The 25075-nt window shown below is 32.5% G+C and overlaps 1 protein-coding gene and 1 long non-coding RNA gene across 2 annotated transcripts; one reads left to right on the plus strand and one right to left on the minus strand.

Annotated features, from left to right (window-relative positions):
- The first annotated feature begins 5122 nt into the window (after positions 1-5122).
- On the plus strand, positions 5123-7228 carry LOC111898490 (uncharacterized). The gene is made up of 2 exons (XM_023894389.3): positions 5123-5435; positions 6883-7228. Exons 1-2 carry the CDS (start codon positions 5208-5210, stop codon positions 6961-6963), a joined length of 309 nt encoding a protein of 102 aa, XP_023750157.1. The 5' UTR covers positions 5123-5207; the 3' UTR covers positions 6964-7228.
- Positions 7229-12295: 5067 nt separating this feature from the next.
- Positions 12296-12648, minus strand: LOC111898489 (uncharacterized). Its single transcript, XR_002852591.3, has 3 exons — positions 12577-12648; positions 12425-12484; positions 12296-12349 (listed from the first exon to the last, which is right to left on the minus strand). It is a non-coding gene; the product is annotated as an uncharacterized LOC111898489 (long non-coding RNA).
- Between the last annotated feature and the right edge of the window lie 12427 nt (positions 12649-25075).

Here is a 25075-nt window from a genome sequence, read left to right on the forward strand (position 1 = left end):
CATAGTTGGGACTTAGATATGACATTAAGGCTTGCTAATCTCGACTTGGAATACTTTAAACATGATTTTTGGGTGGTAAAAGTGAGTTTACGGCCAAGACATATTCTTGGGCCGTAAACTCCTCTTAAATGGCGATTTAGTGCCTTAAAACATAACAAAATGCTTTCAAACTCAACCAATGGCTTTGTAGTAAAATCTAGATGCATCCAAAAATAGTTTAAGGGTTTGTAACACAACAAAAATGTCATTTATAGGAGTTTACGGCCTAGGAATATACCCTTGGCCGTAAACTCATAAATCTTGCTTAAGGATGCATCAAATTCACTTATATGGCTTGTATAAAATTCTAGAATCACATGTGATTGTTTTTAAGTATCAAAAACTAACTTTTCATGAGTATAAGAGAGTTTACGGCCATAGAACATGCCTCTAGGCCGTAAACTCCCAAAAATAGGTTTAATGGTGTTCTAAATTCATTTCAAGGCTTGGAAAAATTAACTAGAATCACATGTGATTGTCCTTTGTAGTTTAAACTAATTATTCTTGGCCATGGGTGAGTTTACGGCCGTAAACTCTAAGAGTGTGGCCGTAAACTCATGTTTTAAATGATTTAAATTCATTCCAAGTGTTCCAAGGCATTTTAGATAATCCATTCCAGCAATCCCCGACCATGTCCATTTAAGCCCTTAAACCTTCAAAATCACACCAACATGAGTTTACGGCCGTAAACTCATGTGTGGGTGTGTTTTGTGGTTGCAAACTCTTTAAAATGTTTACTCTTGGGGAGTAAACTCAAGTCCCAAGTCCCTAGTGCCATTACAAGTCCGAAGATGTCACCCGGGTCACTCCAAACGCTCGTTTTGAGGTGTTTAACCTCGTTGGAATGTAATGTTCCATATAATTAGTGAATGTATCCCTAATTGTATATATATGGACATTATTTCATTTTACATAGGGACATCGCGAGTAATCAAACCCCAAACCAACGTCTAGTATCCAAAACCGACGCATTCCCGAGTCCGGTGAGTTCATACCCCTACCATTTTTCACTGTTTTTTTTCACTGTTTTCAGGGGGGGAACACAAGCAAAGTACAAGGGTTTTCTTTTAATCAAAACTTATTTTCATGTGTGTATTTCACATTTCATATGCTTTTAATATTGATTACACAACTGATAACGAGTTGAATACACAGATTACTTAAACATTTATTTGTGAAATGAGTTTTGTAAACTGTTATGCTTTATATATTTCACAAATGGTTTCCACATTTTATCAGTTAAAAGCATGACTTTATAACACATGAATAATATATTTCGTACACTGTCTTGTCCTCGGTAACATTCCATAGAGATACGCGAATGGAGGATTATCCTATTATTACTAGTAAATTTGTTATTCCGTATGATTGGAGACACGTCCTCGGCAAACACTCCACAGAGATACGCGAGTGGAGGACTACACCCGTAACCAGAATCTCTGGAATTTAGAGAGCGTGACTTGAGTGTATAGATCTATACGGGGCTGACTACCCCATAGCTGGCTGCTAGCTACAGCCGAACCGAAATGGTTCAAGGGTGACGAAAGTCATAAGGATTGTGGACTACTTATTGCCACAAGGCTGTGGACTACTTATTGCCACAGGTTTAGTCTTTAGTATGGTTATGGAACTCGCAACTAGGATAACAAAGATTTACTTATAGTAATAATGAACCACATACTACATTTTACAGATAACCAGGATTCAGTTTACATCTTTTACATCTTTTACATTTTTTTTACAAATGATAACCAACATTCAGGAAGGTATGGGACCTTCCTGGGGGAAACTTTGTACATAACCAGGTTTAATCGAATACATCTTTCACATTGAGAACCAACATACAGGAAAGCATGGGGCATTCCTGGGTAACATATACATAACCAGTAAAGTGTAACCAACTGTATAACATTATATCTTTTACATTAACTAACAATTCAGGAAAGTATAGGACTTTCCTGCGATTACACTGGTACATAAAAGGAATAGAAAAATGAATTGGATAATCAAACTATACTTTACTTTTGTGATACAACAACCAACTTTTAAGAAAATATGGGATTTTCTTGGCGTGTGTTGCATTTCAGAAAACAGAAAGGAAACATAAACATTTTTACAAAACAAAACTACTTATGAACTCACCAGCATCATGCTGATTTTCAAACTACTTGTGTTCTCAGGTCAACGATAGTACAGGTACCCGAAGACTTACTTGATTCAGGATCGTGTGCGTGCAAGGCTCGTTCATTTTGTTTATATCTATATTATGTATCACAACTGTATAAACTGTGTCTTTTGAAACAAATTGTAAAACTTTTAATATGTAATGCAATGTTTGTTTCACTTTACTTACTATGTACATTGGATTTGATACTCAACGTGGAGTCAACCCCGGAAATGTTTCCGCCTTCGGTTTTCGGGGTGTGACAGATTGGTATCAGAGCCCTTGTTTATAGTGAATAAAGTATACCAAACCTTACATGGTATAAAACTATAAACACTAAAGGGCCTAAGTGCTCTGAAATAAAAGTATCTTCAGACTACAAGTATTTTCAAAAATAAAAACACTGTTGTTACAACGTCTTTCTAAAAAAAATCAAATCTGTCAACTTATCAAAATATAGGGGCTAATTATGTAAAAACCGTTTTAGTTAAAAGAAAAGCCCGTCAGTGGAGTGGACGTCACATTTCAAGAAAGGAAAACATAATAATAATCTCCATATCTAATAAAAGATTAGTTTTTTTTGTCATGTGTCACAATGTTAGACATTGTAATTAATATCATGACACTTGTCAATCTATTCGCAGTTGTAATTAATATCATGACACTTTTCAATCTATTAATTCTCCAGATTAAATTTCAAATTTCAAAATTTAAATCACATTTTAATTACATTAAATTAATAATATTAGAATAAAAATAAAATAAAATTTATATAAATTATAATAAAATAAAATTTATACAAAGTATAAGATGATATATTACGTATTTATTTGAATTAACGATTATAATTTTATATATAACTAAAAAATATATTTTAATTAATAAGTTATTTAAAATTATTAATTAATAGTTTTGAGTTTTTACTTAAAAAGCTTAATTAATTTTCTAAACGTGTTTCCCACGGATTATAAACTAGTAATAATGATAAATGGTGCAACATTTATACTAGGATCGAAGTGGTAACGTGGCATCCTGCTTAGTGGACCAAAACACTCTTTTGTTAGAAGCCCAAAATTATTTATTTAAAAAACAAGAAACGAGTACAACCCCAAAAACTTCGACCCAGTTTCTTGTCTTCTTTACCCGAAAAAAAAAATCAATTTGCAGCCATTTTTAAATTCAGTAAAGCTCTGAAATTATACCAAATGAATAATTAAATCTACCATTCATTATCTCCACTAAATACCAACTTATTTTCATAATAAAATACAAAACGTATCCAAATTAAGTTAAATTAACATTTTATTGCACTCAAAATAACACTTCAAAAATTCTCATCAATTCTTAGTATTGTAGCCGAATCGAGACCCTAAGGGGAACCAAAACACACAAAACGACCTTGTAAACATACTCTAACAATTATAACGAGCTGAAATTGAAGGTTTATACCTTGATTTCGAGCACAACTCCAAAAATGCTTTACGACCTTCTTCCTTTGATTTCCTCTTCGATTCTCAATTGTTTTTTGCAATTTCAGTGGGATTTCCACCAGAAATTTCGAGCTCTATATATTACCTAAGGTTTCATCAGTTACTATCCCCTCAGTTGCTCGAATTTAAGGTCTAATCATGGATGACGGTTTCTAGACATTATACCTCATAATCCCCTTCTAGTTAACCCATTAATTTTGAACTAATCATCTTTTATTAACATAACCTGATTATATATATATGATATATATATTTTTGATACAAGTTACAACATATATATATATATATATATATATATATATATATATATATATATATATATATATATATATATATAGGGTGAGGTTCAATAGAGAACCGAACCATAATTAACCAAGGAACCAATCTTTTTTTCAACTTTTAGAACTTATTTTTTATCAAAAAAAAAAAAAAAACTAAAAGTACAAAAATTCATAACTTTTTATCCTTTTTCCAATGATATAAAATTTGATTTTTTTTACGTCAAATTCACAATGTGAATCTTCGAAAATTCACAACATGAATCCGGATTCATACGGTGAATCCGACAAATATTTTTCACATTCACAATGTTAATATATGAATTTAGATATTTTTAGATTTTTTTTTCGATAAAGAATGTGCTCTAGAAATTGAAAAAAAGATTTGGTTCCTTGAAGAACCCATAATTATGGTTCTCTATTGAACCTGAACATATATATATATATATATATATATATATATATATATATATATATATATATATATATAGAGAGAGAGAGAGAGAGAGAGAGAGAGAGAGAGAGAGAGTTAGGTTCAAATGTTTTCACTATCTATTGTGTGCATGTATGACATTCTGAACCAATCATTTTAGTTATTTTAAGAAAAGTAATTAATGAATATTAAATGCTGAAGATGTAATTAATATTCATTATATTTTCAACATGTAATACGCATTAATTACTTTCTTAAAATAACTAAAATGATTGGTCCAGAATCAGTCATATATGCACACAATAAATGATGAAAAACAAAATAACTAACCCTATATATATATATATATATATATATATATATATATATATATATATATATATATATATATATATATATATATATATATATATATATATATATATATATATATATATATATATATATATATATATATATATATATACTTCGGTAATTCTTTTTGCTATTTCTTGTTACCATTAAATAATGAATCGAGAAGTGAAAATAATTAACATGTTATGTGCGATAGTCTTTTAAGATTAAAATCATATCATAATTGCATGCACCATGCAATTCATTCTACGGTCTAGAACAAGAATCAAGATTCTTTATTGCTTAGGCTCCGCTCCATTGCCAATAAAGGTAGCATCCAACTATAAAATCCGTAGGGTGTATTCAAGGACTCCTACAAAACAAGAGACTCACTTGTGCTGGTAGAAAAACCTATACCTAAGAAACTCATTTTCCAATCAGAAATATCTGTTTTTCAATAGTTCAACTAAATGGGAGGACATAAAACTCAACGGAAGTCTTCTTTTTCTTTTTTTGGCATCTTCAAAATCAAGAAGAGTCATATAGGTGGTGGGAACGATACATGGGATGACTCAATGAAGGCTTATAAAGTGTATCCAAGTGATCAAGACAGAGCAGGACGTTGGGCTGATCCTCGTATTGACAACAAAGCTTCTGTTTACATCGACACCATCACAAACAAATGGAACCATGTTGAGGTATCAGGTTGATTGACTTCATGGTTCGGATGAACCAGATGAACGAACCCCTTTGTGCATTCATCATGTAGCATGTATAATACTAGCTAGCTAGCCAATATTTCAATTGCAAATATACAATAAATTGGTTAATTAATTTGACATCATTGTTACAATTTATCTTGGCGTTACCATTTTCAAAAGTTCATTTACGGTTGATATGATATCAAGATATTTCCGAATCTATAGTTCTATCTCTTTCTTCAAAAGTTTTTATTATTTCATGGATGCCATATATATATATATATATATATATATATATATATATATATATATATATATATATATATATATATATATATATATATATATATATATATATATATATATATATATATATATATATATATATATATATATATATATATATATATATATATATATATATATATATATATATATATATGAAAATCTCCAGAAAAGTCCTAAAATTTTATCCTAATTTACGAAAAAGTCCCAAACTAAAATTTGTTTACGAAAAAACATGAATTACCGGTAAAAATAACGATTTGACCCATTTTCCCGGTTTACCGGTTTCATTACTTACCTGTTTCATTAAAGTCACATTATTTTACCCTAATTTACGAATAAGTCTCAAACTAAAATTTAATGATGATTTGAGCATTTTCTCTATGTAACATACATTTTAGTGGTTTCATTTTTGACCCGGATGCCTAATCATTAAATGAGTTGATGAAATGAATATGTTGAGTTAATATAATGTTATGTTTTGCATAAAACTTGATATCTTGATCTATTGTATATTTTTTTGAAAATAAAATGTATCCAACAAAGACTACAATAATTACATAAACTAGCAACAACTACGTTTGTTTTTACGTTTATAAGAAATATCAAATTGTCTATCTAATCTTATGTAACCCAATATATCCATCTTTTCAGACATCTACTCATTTTCTGCCATTTTTTCCTCGAATCACACATTTTATTGGTTTCTTGCTGACCTAGATACATAGTCATAAATGAGTCGATGAGATGTATATCAAATTTTACAGTAAATGTAGCATTATATAACTCATCGTATCTATCTTATCAGCTAATTTAATGACTAGGTGCCTAAGTCAGCAATGAAACCGATAAATGTATGTTACATGAAGAAAATGGTCAAATCATCACTAAATTTTATTTTGGGACTTATTCGTAAATTAAAGTAGAATAATGAGGTATGCTCTGGGGGAGCCCATGGCATCCTTATGCAGGGATATATGGTAGATATAATTTTTATAGCTAATTTTGTGTGGTAGAGATAGCTTTATGGCTAATATGATATGTTATGTGGTAGAGATAGCTTTTATAGCTAATATGTTATGTGTTATGTGGCTTGTGTGTGGGGTATGCTCTGGGGGACTCACTAAGCATTAGCTTACAGTTTATGGATTTGTTTCAGGTACACTTGAGCCCAAAGGCAAGGGCAAGGTTTGATGGTGCGGCGTGCACTCTCTCACCGACATTTTATGGGATACTCTAATGTTTTTAACTAAAGTTGTAATGAATGTAGATTTAAAAACTATTGTTTTGGGATTTCATGGTTTATGGAAATGTGTTTGATTAATTAAAAATGAAAATTTTCTTTTGAACATTTGGGTCGTTACAGTTTAGGGACCCATAGAGCCCGACAAAAGCTTTAGGGACTCAACGGTGTAGAAGTGTTTAATCGAGTATGTGAATCAAATCAGACTAAACCAATGTAAAGATTGAACACAATAAGTAAATAAGATCTGGGTTTTTGCTCATATTACTTCCGATGAACACGAGTACATGAATGATAGGAAAACAGGGAAAAACTCTATCATCTACTCTATGTTCATCTCCTATTTATAGGCGACTGAAATTACAAAAAATACTAAGGCTAGACTTTCATCTTTGTTAAACAGATGCCTTAGTAAATACATAAGGAAACATACGAAACAGACAATTACACAGACTTCGACATATTACAAGACATTTCGACTCTATAATCTCCCCCTTTGTAATAATGTTGAACTTCTCAATTCGTGAGAATCTGTGCAGCAAAATGCATCATCCTTTGTATCTCCGAACACCATGGAATTATCTCCTTAACTCCATCTTATCACCATCATTGTTCTTCTTGGAATTATTCGTACGAACAATGTAGTTCGTATATTGTGAAGTGGTATATCTTTCTATCACTGAAGTTTGGAAGAAAAACCTCTTAGCTTTACCATTCTTGTCTTTCCCAGCAAATACCAATCTAAATGGCTTCAAACAAATCTCCCAATCCGCATATTTCTTCAGTATGCTTGAGTTTGCGACAATACCATAGCAACTTTCACTTCCTTTCTAAGAGTCGTTGACAATTCAACATCATTCAAGGCTAGACAGTCATAATAATTATCTATGAAAATTTTGATATGACCAAGACCAAGTCTCAATATTTCCTTGTCAGTTCCTTGAAGTTGAGAAGCATTCATCTGTTTCAGAATTAATGCAACTTGAATAAGATCATTCAAGTTCATGAGAGGAAAATCTGCTATCGAGAAATCATATGCAACATTGTTTTCTGTAACAACAAGATAATGAAAATTTTGTATCATGTTCTCAAACATTACATCTCTTGTAATACTCAACAACCTTTTCATCTTGAAGAGTGACCAAACTTCTTGTTCCTTTCCCACAACAACATGAAATCAAAGTTTCATATGAAGAAAATCATCTTCGGTCTTCAACTTCTCTATCACCTTATACTGAGAATTAATGAACACCATTTCATTAACCAGAAAGTCGAGTTGATTCATATCCGAATTTTCGATAGAATAACTCCTTCGTGGTTTCTTCTCAAATGCATACATTTGATTGTATGACACTCTGGCTTTAATGTTTTCGTAACTATGTAACGTTTTTGGATCTCCCTTATCCGTACCAGGTAGATCATTCTCACGAAGCCTGATAATGCTTTGAATATGTCTTTTTTTTTCATTTCAGCTTCTATTTCAACCTTCCTCTCTTCCTTCGATTTTTTTATCAAAATTCCCTTACCTTTATCATCATCTTCAGAAGGTTTCACTACTAGCAAAACAGCCTTTTACGACGCTCATTGTGCGTCGTAAAAGGCTCAGACGACACGCAAATGCGCGTCAAGGAAGGCCCTGTCATAAAGAGAGACGACGCGCATTTACGACGCGCGTTTACGACTCGCAATGCGTATCAAGGAAGGCCCTGTCATAAAGGAAGACGACACGCATTCGCACGTCGTAACCTTACGGCGCGCGTGTTAATGACATGCAATGTGTATCAAGGAAGCCCCTGTCAAGAAAGGCCATGTCATAAATGAAGATGACACACATTTTTGCGTATCATATTTTAAATGTTAAAAAAATATTATTTTTAGATTTACTAATTTTCAAATTAAATTTGCATTTAATGTCTCATAACAAAAAATAAAATACTATATACAAAAAGTACAATCAATTGCATAAAATTTAATATCATACAAATAATCGATCCATGTAAAGATAAAACAAATCAATAGAAGTTGTTTTCTCCCTATACATGATTATTACGTACTGAATAACAAACTTTATTTCATATTCATACATATGATTACATTATTCATTAAGAAAAACATATACCTACAGATAGACTTGGAAGATCCATAATTGAATACGATTTCCAATGTAACTTCGATCCAAATGAGAAGTAAATACCTTATATATTGAGGACATTACACTGCGACATTCTTCAAACTGTGTAGATTGTGTATGCAATGTCTGAAACTGACATGTCATTTGGTCCAGGGTGGTATCTACAAATGTACAAAAGCATTTAATTAACACATATAATAATTGCAGAATAGGATTCAAGATTAACAAGTACATAACATAATATGAAACTACTCATAAAAACAAGAATGCTCAATAGTTTAAGTTTAAAACCACAAATAGACAATAGAAAATAACTCATTTAAACTTGGTAGTTTACCTTGCTGAAATTGTTTGTGGGGAATGAACGATTCAATTCCTTACACTATCCCATCCTACCAAAACACTACATAAACCAAGGGCATAAAGCTTCTTGTTGTTCTTGTTGTTCTTTATTTTGCTGAAAGAAGGAAACTGAAACTCGAATGCAAACTGAAACTCAAATGCAAATTGAAAAGTGAAAAATAATAAAACATAAAGTGAAAGATAACATAAACTGAAACTCACCTGAATCATATGCATAGCCTCATGTGATCTCAACATGGAGTTTCCTTGAGTAGGTGTTGGTGTTGGTGTACTGGAGGTCAACAAACCAGTGGTGGAATTCATGATGGAGGAAGAGGGGGGGTCTTGCCATCTTGATGCGTCTAGTCATCCCACACATAACACCCATACCGCTTCCAGCTAGCAACATGCGTACACCTGTAAAATGTAATTTAGAATATTTTAAGCTCAAGTCCAAAACAAATAAATAAACTTGCTTACAAATAAGATTAGTTTGAATTCATCACATAACTAACATCACACTTCAGGCTAACAAAATCCCAAATACAACAAACAGAATCTCAAATCTAAAATTCTGAATAGGAGGTTTTGAATTTAAAATTGGAATAGCATATCTGATTCATATCCCAAAGCTTCAAGATGAGCAGCCATCGCCTTGTTCATTGGTGGTGGTCCACATCGTAAAATCTATTCACACAACAAACACATAATATGTATTTTAGCCTTTTTTTTACCACTGTTGAATAAATATTTGAAAACATGTTTGAATGAAAGGAGTAGAATTACAGTAAGATACTTTGATATCAGATGAAGGTGCAGGTAAATGGTCTTGGATCATTTTTTTTCATACAAACCCAACGCCACCTGTCCATCCCTCCAGTGGCTTCACAAATACAAAACCAGGCCCTTTATTTTAATTTATATTTTATAATAAACCCAAAAATTATTAGGTTTAATTCAATGCAGCAAACAACAACCTACTATCATTTATTTGTTTATCATAGGCTTTTTGTTACTAAGAATAATACCTACCTGATTCAATACATAGTAAACTTTGAAGCGATTAGGGTAATTAGAAGTAAGTCCCTCCAGTTCTTCCTGTAAGTGTAATTAATCCCTCATCAAATTATTTAAATTATCCTTAATTCAATACTATCAAAGAAGTATATAAAGTTCGCTTACTTTCAACTGATCGATCTGATATAATGTACGTTGGTTCACCAAATTCACCATATGTATTCACAGGGGTAAATTTGGCAACAATGTAACATCCAACAGCTCCTAAGGGTATGCGAAAAGCCTGAAATGAAAATAGTTATAATTAATCAACTAAAATCATGTGTTTTTATAAGTGTCCACGTTCATAAGATCATAAGAGTTAAAAGACCACTAACCTTGGCCAATTTGGATGGCTAAAAAAAATAGTGTTTATCAAAAAAGTAAATATGAAAATAACTAATATAAGGAAATCAACTTCAAGAAGGTTTTGAAAGATACACATTAGCTACCTTGTATCTCCTTCAAGTATGAAATAGTCTATTAAATATGAAAGAAAAATCTATATTGGGGATGATAAGTTGGTGGTTATGTGTTTTTCAATTGAGGCTAAAGAGAGGGTGTTACCAACAGAGACAATATTAGTAAAAATTAGAACAAAGAAATTGTTAAAAACATTACCCGATCAGAGTCGTATTGGCCCTTCTTTCTCTAAATTTCTTTGACCCAAAAGGGGTTGCACTGAATGTTAAAAACATTACCTGATCAGAGTAGTAATGGCCCCTCCTTTTATACACGAGACTCGCTCTTTTTCTGATATGTCATGCCATCTGTCTGGGATAGTAGAACGACCTCTTCAAACCTATGACTTCAACATTTTCACATAACTTGAAACCAATAAAGATGGCGCTGAAAGGATTGAGAATGTGTATCAGAAATCAATCATTTAATATAGATAAGTTGTTAGAGGCATTTTTACAAACAGGTGTTGTGCACCATGAAAAACATGTGGAATTAATCTATCTAACGTGGATGATGATTACTAATTCCCTTGATCTAACAAGCATTCATATCTAAGTATCCAAAATTAAACCTTTAAGCTAGAAGGAAAAAATGGAAACAAATCATAACGAGAAGGAAAATTAAGAGCTGCCTTCACAATTTATTTACATTTAAAATAGAAAAACAAATGACCTGTTTTGTTTGCTTCTGTTTAAGAAGAGCTGTCTTTGCATTGACTTCGTATGACTTGTCTATGCTCATCATCTAGTTTCAAGCCATCAAATAACAAGTGTTTTGTTATTCAATTTTACATTTACATTAATGAAATTGAAATTAACAAAAACTCACTCTCTTGAAATCTCTTCTTGCTTCCTCAAAATCGCCAGTCCCCATGTATGCCATTCGTCGATGATAAAGCGCCTTCACATGAACAGGATTTGCATCCAATGCCTGCACATACATTATTTATTAATATATATCACCAATCAAACAATTTTTTTATTTATTTAATAAAAAAAGTAATTACTTTATTACACGTCTCGATTGACTTTCTACAATCCCCCATCTTCAGGTAACAAGCAGCCACGTTCAGATTCAACAGATTCTTTTCATGCATGTTATGTTATTAGCATTTAGCAACCACTCTTGGTAAATAAAGAAATTTTTTAATTATTTTGTAATAAATAATGAAGGAGGCTCATTCATACTCTTGTATTTGCAAACTCTTTTCCCTCCTCATCATCTTGAGGATTTACATGATTGAATTCACGTAGAACCTACAACAAAAACCACAAATTAAATCATAATAAATTCACACACACTAATTTCGAATTCTTTAATAATGATGTTGTGTACCTGATCATACTTGGCTTTGGCAAGAGCAAATTTTCCTTCTTTGAATAGTCTGTTACCCTGAATAAGAAACATCAAACTGGATAAAAAAAATTTAATGCTCAACACTTGTTAATTTCATTTAAAAATACATACCGTGCTTTTCGTGTTCTCAACATCATTCATAATAGCTCTAAAATCCATACCAGTCCAATCCTACATATTATACATAATACTCCACTAAAATGACTCATCCATAATTCCAGATGCATCAACTCAAATACTAAAAATACAATAAAATGTTTTACCTTTTGCATTTCAAAACCAAGAAGCTCAATCACCTATTCAACATAAGCACCTTCAGGAACATTATCCGGCCTACTCACACAACAAACAAACATCAACATTACTTCATTTCATAATTTTACATATTTGTATGTATTAAGTTATCAGAAAATTAACTTGTGAACTTGTCATAAGCATAATCAGGGGGGCAGGTGACGTGTGATACCTCTTCAGGCAACATCAGTCGAACACACATCTCAAAACCTTCAGGTACCTAATCACAATCACAACCTCATATTACAATTTACAACAAAACTAACTAACACCAATAACATTTTTTATTCAAACTCAAAACTTACAAGTCCTTCCCCTGAGGAAAACTCCAAAGGTTCCCCATCATTATCAACTTTTGTATCATAGAAAACTGTCTTTTTCTCATCAAGAAGCATGCCCTTGTAATGGACACGCAGTCTACTGTCTTGAAGAGGGCAATCCATAGGAAATTCACCTAATTGTTTCAAAATTCACATCCAGTGTCATTACTAGTATAAACCAAGGACTAATATGTAATTATGTGTTACTTGAAGGACTGAAACAACACCTTTTCCATCTCTTATTCGACGTTTAATTAGACGACCATCTCCTATATGTTGAAAATAAGAGCAAATAAAGATACCTGAGAAAAAAAATGGAAACCTTAATAATCAGAAATATCTAGACATGCAGACGAAACAACACATAACGAGAAGGAAGAAGAAAGGTTATTGTTTGTTTATTGCTTCCGGACAGGACGAGGACTTTGTATTTTTTGAAGAATTGGCAATAGATGCACGAATAAGTCCAAATGGGCCATTACTACAACAAATCAATTTTATTCATGAAGTATTAAGGGATCACTACAAGAGGGGAATGTCGATTTTCAATTTCAAATGAAGTATTAGAAGACGTTAGACCAAAATCCTGATAAAAGTCGTCGGAGCCAGAAGCACAGGAACTACCGGAGGTATTATTGACATGAACAACTTACTTGATGGAAGAGACCGCGGGATATACAACAAATCAATAAGCAAGTCAGGGAATGAAACCTATGTAAAATTTACGTAGATATACATGAAAAGAGATGACTGCATCAACATATGCAGTCTGAACACCAATATTTAGGAAGTTCATAAGCTAGGTCAGAAAGGAATTGTCAAAAACACAAATTTTAAGATAGTTTACGGTCGGAGATCGTGATTTATATCAAGTTGTTTCTCCTATAGTAATCTATAATAAATCTATGAAACAATCAATAACCAATATCACTAAAAACAGGATGAAATCGAACTTTTCTTTTTGACAACATAATAATCGAGATCAGCTTCAAGTGAGAACGATTTTCAACTCCAATCAAGTAGATAACCCCAAAATAAACCCAGATTTAACAAAAACAACTGAACCGCTGTCCCCGGGGATGATGACTTTTGGAAGCATTCTTCTTCTTTAAGGCATCGTAATTTAAAATAATAGACGTTAACTGACTTGTAGAGATAATCGGTGGTGGAGAGCGACGGTGGCTTGGACCATGGTGGTGAGCGACGTTATGTAGACTAAATTGATCAGAACTGATAGTGGTAAAACTAAACTGCGATGCCGCAATCGATTTGCGAGACCTGAAGATCACAACGCCTCTAGTCACCGCCACTGGCAACCCACAAAAATGCGGGTGTTCAAAATTTTGGGGGATTTAGTTTTCCCCCTTACCTATCAGGGAGTCCTACAAAAGCACGTTTAGTAAAATCTATAAAGCGACATTTGTAGGGACGCCCTTTTTATTATAGGTGCCCTCCGTGTTTTTTATTTTTGTTTAATGGACATTAATTTTAGAGCGCACAAAAATACGTGTTCTCTATTCTTCAAATTTTGGAAGGTTGACATTATTTTTAGGGGCACACAAAAATGCGTATCGTAAATCAGCGAGTGTCATTGTTTGCACGTCATTAAAGGGTATTTTTCTTGTAGTGTTTTGGTTTAGATGAGCTTGAACTTCCTCCTCCAATAGATGAACCAATAACAATTCCCTTTAAAATGGGTTTTGTTGTTGTGTTGATTGCTTCCAATGTAATCACCTTTGCAACTATAGGTATCAGAACTTGAGTCGATACAACTTTTGAAACTTCACAAGTAGTTACTTTCAGCTTATCAACTCCTTTTGTTATTTTCGAAGATTTTCCTTCTTGATTCTTCTTTTCTCCCCCTAGCACCCTTGTGAGAATAGGTGGGGCACCAGTGGGTAACATGTTTGCAAACTTCAAAATAGGAGAAACCGCCTTCTGAATAGCTTGATCCAAAGAATGTAACTTCTGAGTTAAAAACTCAGGAGTTAAAAACGAAGTTAGAGTTGGTTTCGACACTAACTCCTTCAGTTTAGCAAGTAATTCACCCATCTTGTCAAAAATTTTAGCATCAACTATATCCTTTGCATCAAAACACTGGGAGTTACAGCTTGATACCATTGAACAACCGTTCGAACTGTAGCCGCTATAGTATCAACGTTCGACTTGATTGTCGAATAAATGGAATTCAACTCATTCGGTTCTTTGGAAACTTCAACCTTCAGCTCCTCAAGATTTCGATTGACATCTTCACGTACTGTCTTGACATCTTTAACAAAAAGGACATGTCATTATTTTGCATCATTTCGAAGCTCCTTAATCTCTGATCTAAACAAATCAGACTGAGCTTTAACCCTCAATATGTTATTTTTATCCATACCATCGAATTGCTTCTACAGTCGAAGCTCTATTGCCTTCATCATTACATCAACCTCTATTCCCGAAACCGAATGCTTTAAAACCAGAATTCGCTTGAGATTGAAGAATAGAGTTAAGTTTCCTGTTCAAAATTTTAAACTACTTACCAGACATCAACATGCGATCTGGTATATCCTCTTCTTCCAAATCAAAATGAAGATCTTCAAACGTTCCTCCGAAACCTCCTCCATCTGTTTCATCATCGGAAGTTGGTTTTGGTGGATCGGTTGATTCAGATGGGAAAAGTGTATTAAAGGGTTGTTGTAATACTTGATCGAAAGTTGGTGAAGGATTGGTAGTGGAAATGTGTTGAATAAAAGGTGGAAGTGAAACAAAAGTACTTGAAATTGGTTCATAAATACCTTGAGTTGATGTATTAACAGTAACCACAACATGTGCACCCGTATCAGATACGTTTGCAACAATGAATGAAATTGGAACCTCCTTAGGAACTGGTTTGGTTACGACAACTTCAAGTTGAACTGTTTTTATTGGTAATGAAACATTCGGAAGAACCAATGTTTGTGATATTGTTGGGGAATTCGAACCAAAGGTGTGTTTGGAACAATTTCACTATCTGATGAGTCATCTTGAATCACCAGCTTTCGTTTCTTCGTTTTCATGTTGATGTGATTCACCACATCCTCAGGTCGTCGCTTCTTTGAGGATGGCGAAACTGATGCAGGAATCTCACGAACTTTAACTCCTTTTCTATTAAGATGAGGTTTTCGAATAATAGGAGATTGATCGTTTGATAAATTTCGTTTCTGATAAGATAATGTCCTCAACTGTTTGAACACACCAGATTTTGAAGGAATGACTTCCTTGAAGATTCAGGAACAACCTTTTCCTTTGGCTTCTTAGTTTAAGTTACAATTTTCGCAGGTGCATTAGACTTAAGTTGTTTCTTGGGACTTTCGTGAATCACAACTTCCTCGGGAACCTTTTTTGACTTCGTGGACTTATTGGATGAACCTTTATTACTGTTGTCTAACAAAATACCAATTGTAATGGAAGGATTCACATTTTTCAAATAAGCCACCAAGACAGAATTGGATGGATCAACCTTCTTAAGTATCCCATCAGGAATTCAAGCAACATTGGGGAAAACCTCCAATTCATCTTCAATGGTCTTTGGAAAATGATACTTCATGAACTCTGATTTATCTTCATCACCAGGAACTGGAATACCTTCCTTCTCTGATATGATAAATGGTTATACCAAGAAAATTATTGATTTTACCCATCATGCACATTTCAAATTGGCTTTTCATCAAACTTTCGAATTCCCTAGATAAAGTAGGGTCAGTAGAGCCAAAAATAATATCATCGACATAAATTTGCACAAGCATTAGATGATTCCCAACTTTCTTTCGAAATGATGTGGGGTCAACTGAACCCTGTTTAAATTCCGATTATTTTAAGAAACTGGTAAGAGTTACATACCAGGCTCTTGGTGCTTGTTTTAACCCATATATTTCTTTATCTAAAATATAAAGATGACCAGGATATTTTTCGTTAACAAAACCTAGAGGTTGTTCCACATAAACCGTCTCTTCAAGTTCACCATTGAGAAAAGCACACTTTACATCCATTTGATAAACATCAAAGTTTTTGTGAGCTGCATATGCTAAAAATATTCGAACAACCTCGACTCGTGCGACAGGGGAAAAGGTTCTCTTCATAATCGATTCCTCCTTGTTGCGAATATCCATTAACAACTAATCATTCTTTATTTCGAACAATATTTCCATCCTTGTCGGTTTTTTTTGAAAATCCATTTTAATCCAACAATCGAAACATTTTAAGGTTTAGGAATTAATCTCCAAACCTTATTTATTTCGAATTCAACCAATTCAGATTGCATTGCAACAACCCAATCTAAGTGATCCATTGCAACCTTAACTGACTTTGGTTCTATTTTCGAAATGAAAACATTAAGCATGAAAAATTCTTGATGAGTATTTAGTACCTCATTCTTTGCACGAATTTGAGCTCTAGTCAAAACACCATCTTGTGGATTTCCAATGACTTGTTCTTTTGGATGATTTCTTGTCCATTTTTCTAATGGTGGATATGTTGGATCAAAGTCCAAAGGTGCATCTTCGTACATATCTTCATTTTCCAATCCTGCAACAGAATTATTATCATTTAGGTCATGAAATTCATCGTTTTGATCAAGATTTATGGTTTCGGCATCATTATTCTCTCCCTCAACATAATTGTCATTCTGATGCTCCCCCTCGAAAACATTATTCATACTGCTCTTCTCCCCCTCGAAAGGATGCTCCCCCTCAATTGTGAAACGTATATTTGGTGCTCCCCCTCCACTTGAGCATCTAGCATACTTTTGCCATTAGCAGTTGTATCGGATGTGATTGTCGAATCATCAGTATGTTTCGAAGATTCTGGAGATTGATTATCTGCAGCATGGACTTCAGCATCTGCATCCCTATCTGGAACACCAAAAATTAAATTATAATCAAAATCAGATGAATTATAACTTTCAGACTCATCATTTGATTCATTAAGAATTGGTTTTTGTTCAAAACATTTTTCAACTTGTTTCACATAGTAATCATCAAAAGTGATATTAAATGTCTCTTCAACTTTTCGTGTTCATTTATTCAACACTCTGTATGCAACCGAATTAGTTGAATAACGCAAGAAAATTCCTTCGTCAGCCTTACCTTGAAATTTCGATAGATTATCCTTGAGATTCTTGATAAAACACCTGCAACCAAAGACATGAAAGAATTTGACATTAGGTTTTCGGTTATTTATTATTTCATACAAAGTTATATTAAAACGACGATGAATGAAAGATTGATTCTGAGTGAAACATGCTGTCGAAATTGCTTCTACCCATAGATATTGAGGAAGATTCGCATATGTCAACATCGTTCTTGCTGCTTCGTAAGGTGACCTATTCCTCCTTTCAATCACACCATTTTGTTGTGGTGTATATGGTGATGAGAAATTATTCGAAATTCCCTTTTCAGTTAAGAATGAATCAAGCACATTGTTTTTGAACTCGGAACCATTATCACTTTTGATTTTTCGAACTTTCTTCTTTAAGCTCATCTCAATTTTCTTGATGAATTCAATCAGTTTTTGAGCAACTTCAGATTTTAACGTGAGAAAATACACCCAAGTCAATCGTGAAAAATCATCAACAATAACAAAAATGTACTGTTTCTTGTTGAGAGTTTCAACAGTTGATGGTCCAAAAAGGTCAATATGAAGAAGTTCCAACGGTTCAAAATTTTTTGAATCTATGACAATTGGATGTCCTTGATGATGCTGTCTTCCTTGTTCACATGATGCACATAAAGTATCATTGTCCAACTTTAGAATAGGGAAACCTCGAACAGGATCCTCTACTACCAATTTAGTCATATTTCGAAAGTTTAAATGAGATAAACGTCGATGCCACAACCAGCTAACATCAGATGTAGCTTTTGAAAGTAAACACACTGAAGGTTTGCCGATGATTGGCTTGATATCGAGAGTAAACATGTCACCATGTCGTTTGGATTTGAGCAAAACTTCATCAGTTTCAACATTTGAAATGATGCTGTCTGCTTCGTTAAACACCACTTGATTGCCAGTGCCCACGACAAGTTGTGAAACACTTATCAAGTGATATTGAAGACCTTCGACATGTGCGACTCTCTTAACATTAAATTTCCCATTCGTGACTTTGCCATATTCTTTCACTTGACACTTGTGGTTATTTCCAAATTTAACTACTCCTGCATTCTCCAAACTTCGATAATCATGTAAATTCTCTTTCTTTCCAGTCATGTGACGAGAGCAACCACTATCAATATACCATTTATCATCATATTGCTCGTCACATAAAACCTACAATTAACGAAAAAATTTAGGTACCCAAGGTTGTTTAGGTCCTTGGTTATCAACTTTGAAAACTGAATGAAATGAAGAAACTAAAGCCCAATTTCAAACTTTTGATTTGAAACAATCAATTAAGTCGACATCATTAGGTAACGGAGCTGATAAATAAGTTTTCGAAGGTTTAGGTTTATCACTGACATTCGCCTTTTTGTTCTAAGTTTATTTTTTAACATGTTTATCTTTCGAAACTGGTTTCCATGTTTTCACAGGAACATTTGATTATTTAGAAGAGAAACTTTTGTTTGAAGAATCATTCAAATATTTCTCATAAGCATCGCGAATTTGTTGTTGGGAATACTTGCAAGATTAAAACTTCTTTCCTTGTCCTTCAAACCAATGATCGATATTCTTCACATTTAACGAACCCTTTGTGTATGATACTTTCGAATTCTACTTCCCAGAAGGATTTGGAAAATTTGGTTTTTGTGGATTAAACTTTGCAGATTTGTTAGATTTATCATCGACAAATGTTTGATTTTCTACAAACTTTCAAACATTTTCAAACTTTCGAACATTCTCAAATTTTCAAACATTTTCAAATTGACGAACCTTATCAAAATTTTGATTTGTTCTATTTAAAGAAAATTTGTTTTGATCGTTTTTTGATTTTGGAAAAGATGAATTTGAAGTTGGACACTTTTGTTGGCTTTTTGAATGAAAATTCTTTTGTGGAACATTTGTTTGAAAAGTCTTAGAAGAATTTGATTTTGAGAACTTCACTGAATTATTTTGAGAATCATACGAAAGTGGTTGGGCGGGATTTTTCTTTTTAGCCGAATGTGTTGAAAATTTTGTTTGTACAGGTTTGTACAACTCATTTTCAAACACCTTCTTGGTTGGTATTTTTGATTCCTTTTCATTTGAAACAACTTGCCCAAAAATTTTCTTTCGTGCCTGTCTTTTCGAAATTCCTTTTTCCTTCGAAATTTTTTCAACAAGATCCTTATATTCATTTGAATTAAGTTTCATTTTCTCATTTGTTTCATTAGATTCTTGTTTGAAACGCTCTTTTGTATTTGCTTGTTTTTTAATCCATTTTCGTTGTGGTTTTTGTCTTTGAAAAACATACAAATTCTTTGTTAGATTATTTTCGACAATACTCTGGTTTGAAAAGAATCCCTTGTCTGATGTTTTCTTGTTATCATCTTCGACTATTTTTTTGAACTTTGGTGTGATGTTTTCAACATTTCCAGTAGTGACAAACACTTGATTCGGAAATACAACATCATCTGAACACTTAAAATTTGGATACACCACTTGATTTGTTTCCAAATAATGAGCACCTTTTTCAGATGAGACTTTGTCAAAATTTTCAGTGTCTCCAAACACTTGATCAACAACAACTCGTGGAATGGATGTTTCATTTGAAACAATCTTTTCTGGCTTAGAATTGTTCGAAACTTATTCTTCATCCTCATCATCACTAATATCTGTTTGACTATCTTTGACACCCACATTATCGAAATCAAAAACTTTCGAAGTTGAGGGTTTGTCAGTGACTATCTTAACCAACAAAGCATTACACTTTTCTTTTCCTTTAGCCTTGGATGTGACATTAATGACTGACAACGGAGAATAATCGACACTTTCATCCTCCACAATTTCACTAATTTCGCTAAATTTATCAGAATTATCATCGACATCAGCAAAATTAGATTAAGAGTCAAGTTTCGAATTCTCAGTTCTTTTCAAAATTTTGATTTGTTCATTTTTGGTTAAAGTGTCATTTACAATATCAGCCAATTCATCTGCATCAAGATATTCATCTATTTTCACAATTCCATAAGCATATCTATCATCTGGAATTTTATCAAATTCTGCGATTGTTTTCTCACAGTCATAAGAAATATTATCAACCTTCTCTCTCTCTCATAAGCTAGAAAAGGTAATAACTTCCTATGTTGTTCTTTGCTTATATCAGACAAATGATGCAAAGCAGTCAATTTAGCCTATAATCTATTTGTTGAATTATAGTAAATGTTTCTTTGAGCTAACAACATTTTGACATCACTACTTAATGAATCCCTATCACACATAATATTTTTTATTTGCAATTCTAGATACTCTACTCTGCTTCTTTTCGAATCTAACAATTTTTGGGTCTCTTGCAATTAGATGTTTAGTTTCTTAGCTTCATTACTAGAAGACACCACAATTGTATGAAAGTAAGCAGCGGTATCATCAAATGCAATTATTTCAGAATCATAAGCTTGTAAAGGAATGTTAAAAGATTGAAGAGTAGAACGTACCTTCGTTGTCATTGGTAATTTGTCTCCTGATTTGGTCATGAAACAACGACCAGTCACCATTTCGTCCTCATCCTCTTCCAATTTTGCAAACATAGCTCCATGAGTCGGATTACGCATCTCTTCGTCATCAGACCCTGAAGACCAGATCTGATACGTCTCATCATTGTCACCTTCACCTTGTGCAACCAAATACATCCCCTTCGTCTTTGCACATAATTCTTCCAATCTTTCGACATAATAGGCTTCGTCCTTGACCCTATTCTTTTTCTCTTCTTTCTTACTAAGCATACAATCATTTGCTAAATGATTTGCTCTGTTGCAGTAATGACAGTCATTGCCCGAGTCTCCCTTCAATTTCTTCTCACTTTTGACTTCATTTTCCTTCACATCACTCTTCTGGAATTTCTTCTTCTCCTTACCCACAGACTTATTAACGAAACTTTCTTTCACATCACTCTTCTACACCTTGGGATTGAAAGGTTTCTTGAAAAACATTTTGACTCAGTTGTTCGAGTAAAAAGCAATTGCTTCATCATCAGAATTTATTAGAAAGCCTTCTTCATCATAATCATCTTTCTCAACTGCTTCTTTCTAAGATACTTTCGAAACAAGAGCTAAAGGACCTCCCAAACATAGTTTCGACGCTTCAACCATCTCAATTACTTCAGTTTCATGAGTTTTCAACTGATTATACACATCATTCAGAGATGAAGTATCGAAGCTTAGTTGATTCTTCACCATCATGCTGGCACTTCTCCAGTCCTTACGAAGTCCCATCACAAAAGTGAGATTAAACTCCATAGATGACCTGATGATTCCATAATGACTGCATCTATAGATCAGTTCATTAAGATGATCATAGTAAATTTCAATAATTTCATTCTCCTTTTGTCTAAACTCTTTCAGCTGCCCAAGACACTGCTTAATAGAATTTATCTTCATTTTCTCGCTTCCCTGATACTTTTCCTTAAGAGTGTTCCAGATTTCCTTTGCAGTTTTACAACCACGGATGTAATTTTAAACAACAGGTGGCAATGCACCTCACAACTTCCTTAAACAACGCTTTTCGTTATTCTTCAGCCTGGTGGATTGATCAGAAACTGCAGGTGTCATCCAATTGATCAAATAGTTTGAAGATTTGGTGGAGGTTGAGTAATGCTCAAATTCAGCTCCAGAGTTCCTCGTCCAATCCGTTCAAGTAATCCTTCATTCGATCAACCCACTGATCATAGTACTCTGGAATCAACATAGGAATCTTCGTAGAAGATCCTAACAGATGCGAAAATGAAGTCATCATGTTCATGTTGAAATTCGCCATTATCGTATGGATGAGACTTTTTAGAAAAACTTGAAGAAATTTGAAATTGAAAGAATGAATTAATCAGAAAATCAAAATCGATTACTCGATTACACAAATCAAACACATAATCAAATCAAAATTGTAGATCAGTGATGTTTTTTAGAATCTAATAGTGCGGAAACTTTTGAGACAACTCACAACTCAAAAACTAGAGATTCAATTGAAAATCAGATCTTTGCAGTATTGATTCCTGCTCTGATACCAATTGTAGAAGTGTTTAATCAAGTATGAGAATCAAATCAGAGTAAACCAATGTAATGATTAAACACAAGAAGTAAATAAGATATGGGTTTTAGCTCATATTACTTCCAATGAACACGAGTACATGAATGATAGAAAAACAGGGAAAATCTATCATCTACTCTATGTTCTGCTCCTATTTATAGGAGACTGAAAGTACAAAAAATACTAAGGCTAGACTTTCAGCGTCATTAAACTAATGCCTTAGTAAATACATAAGGAAACATATGAAACAGACAATTACACAGACTTCGACATACTACAAGACATTTCGAGTCTACGAACTGGTAAACCCTAGAAAGTTCGTAGGCGATATTTGTCATTTTCTGAAAAGAAAAACCCACCATGTGCCAATGGATGCGGACAAGCGGCAGAAAGAGAAAAAGAGAGGGGGGGGGGGTGAGAGTGTCGCACGCGCATTTGGTTAGCCCTTTTATTTTCTATTTTCTTTTCCATTTTAAACCCCAAACCATTTAACCTTCACCATAAATTATAAATATATCATAGTTAGTTACTAAAACCTCATATCATCTCGCAATATATTTACGATAAATAAAATCAAATCTCCATTTTTTTTCAATTCCACAACAATAATTTGTCCTCACAGTCCTCACTTATTCTTTAGTCTTCATCCGATTCAATTTCTTCTATATATATATATATATATATATATATATATATATATATATATATATATATATATATATCATTATCATTTCATTATCATTATATACTTATAAGGGAATCATTTTTTCTTTCAACATATTCATTTGAAACTCCCATGAATTTTCAGCTTCTTTCTAATAATAATTATAATTTAGTTAATAAGGTTAAATAAATATCAAACCTAAAGTGTAATCGTATATAAATTAAATTTTAATATTAAAAGAATATTTTCACTTCTACTTAAAAAGTTATGTTTTTAACTTTTAACATATTATTTTTAATTTATTAGTTTTAATATATTGTTGGATGTAAACCATTATCATTTTAAAGATATAACTTTTGAACAATTTGTATAAAATACATAAATTATTAATCTAAATATAAAATTACAGGGTCAACTTAAATTTAAATTTTAGTTTAACTTAAACTACCCAAATATATTTTGTAAATAGTTAAAATTGATAAATTGTAGTGTCTTTCTAATAACTATTATAAGTTGGTTAATAGACCGTTATCAGTTTAAAGCTACAAACTTTACACACTTTTGACAAAATACTTAAATTGTTAATTTAAATATAACATTACAGTGTCAACTCAAAGATAAATTTCAATTCTGCTTAAAAAACCCCCAAAGAATATTTTGGGAATAGTTAAAAGAAATAAATTGTAGTGCTAAATACAAAAACTAAATTATAATCTCAATTTAACTAAAATATTTTCTAAAGATATTTGTATAATCATTAAAAGTTTTCAAATAAGAAACTTACTATAACTTACAATAGCAATAGTTAAAAAAAACTCTATATAAATGATTATATTGTTACCTTTAAAATTAAAAAACAATGTTCGATGTTTTAAATAATTATAATGACACAATTTAAAACGAAAAGTAAATAAATTTTAAAAAATTAATTAAAAATAACAACAATTATAAATAATATTAAACCATATATTATATTTAAATTTATTAATGAGTAACTTGTGGGTAAAAGTCATTCAAACGATTGAGATTATGCAGTTATAATAAATGTATATATTATGATATAATTCAAAATAATCAATATATTATATCAATTAGTATACAAATTATTATATCAAATTTAACAATAACGTTATTGTTATATTTAAAAAAAACATATATTTGTAAAGATTTTAAATATATAGGTGTTTTTGCGCAACGCGCGGGCATTCATAAAGGTAACATTTTTCCTTTCACCGCATTCATTTGAAACTGCCATGCATTTTTTCTTTCACCACATTCATTTGAAACTCTCATGACTTCTCAATTTCTGTCTAA

The sequence above is a fragment of the Lactuca sativa genome, chromosome 7 (assembly GCF_002870075.4).
Source record: "Lactuca sativa cultivar Salinas chromosome 7, Lsat_Salinas_v11, whole genome shotgun sequence".
Lineage (NCBI taxonomy): Eukaryota > Viridiplantae > Streptophyta > Magnoliopsida > Asterales > Asteraceae > Lactuca > Lactuca sativa.

Coding starts and splice junctions, on each gene's coding strand:
- LOC111898490 (XM_023894389.3), top strand. CDS start 5,208: ATGGGAGGACATAAAACTCAACGGAAGTCTTCTTTTTCTTTTTTTGGC. Junction 5,436..6,882: donor ACAAATGGAACCATGTTGAG/GTATCAGGTTGA, acceptor GATTTGTTTCAG/GTACACTTGAGCCCAAAGGC.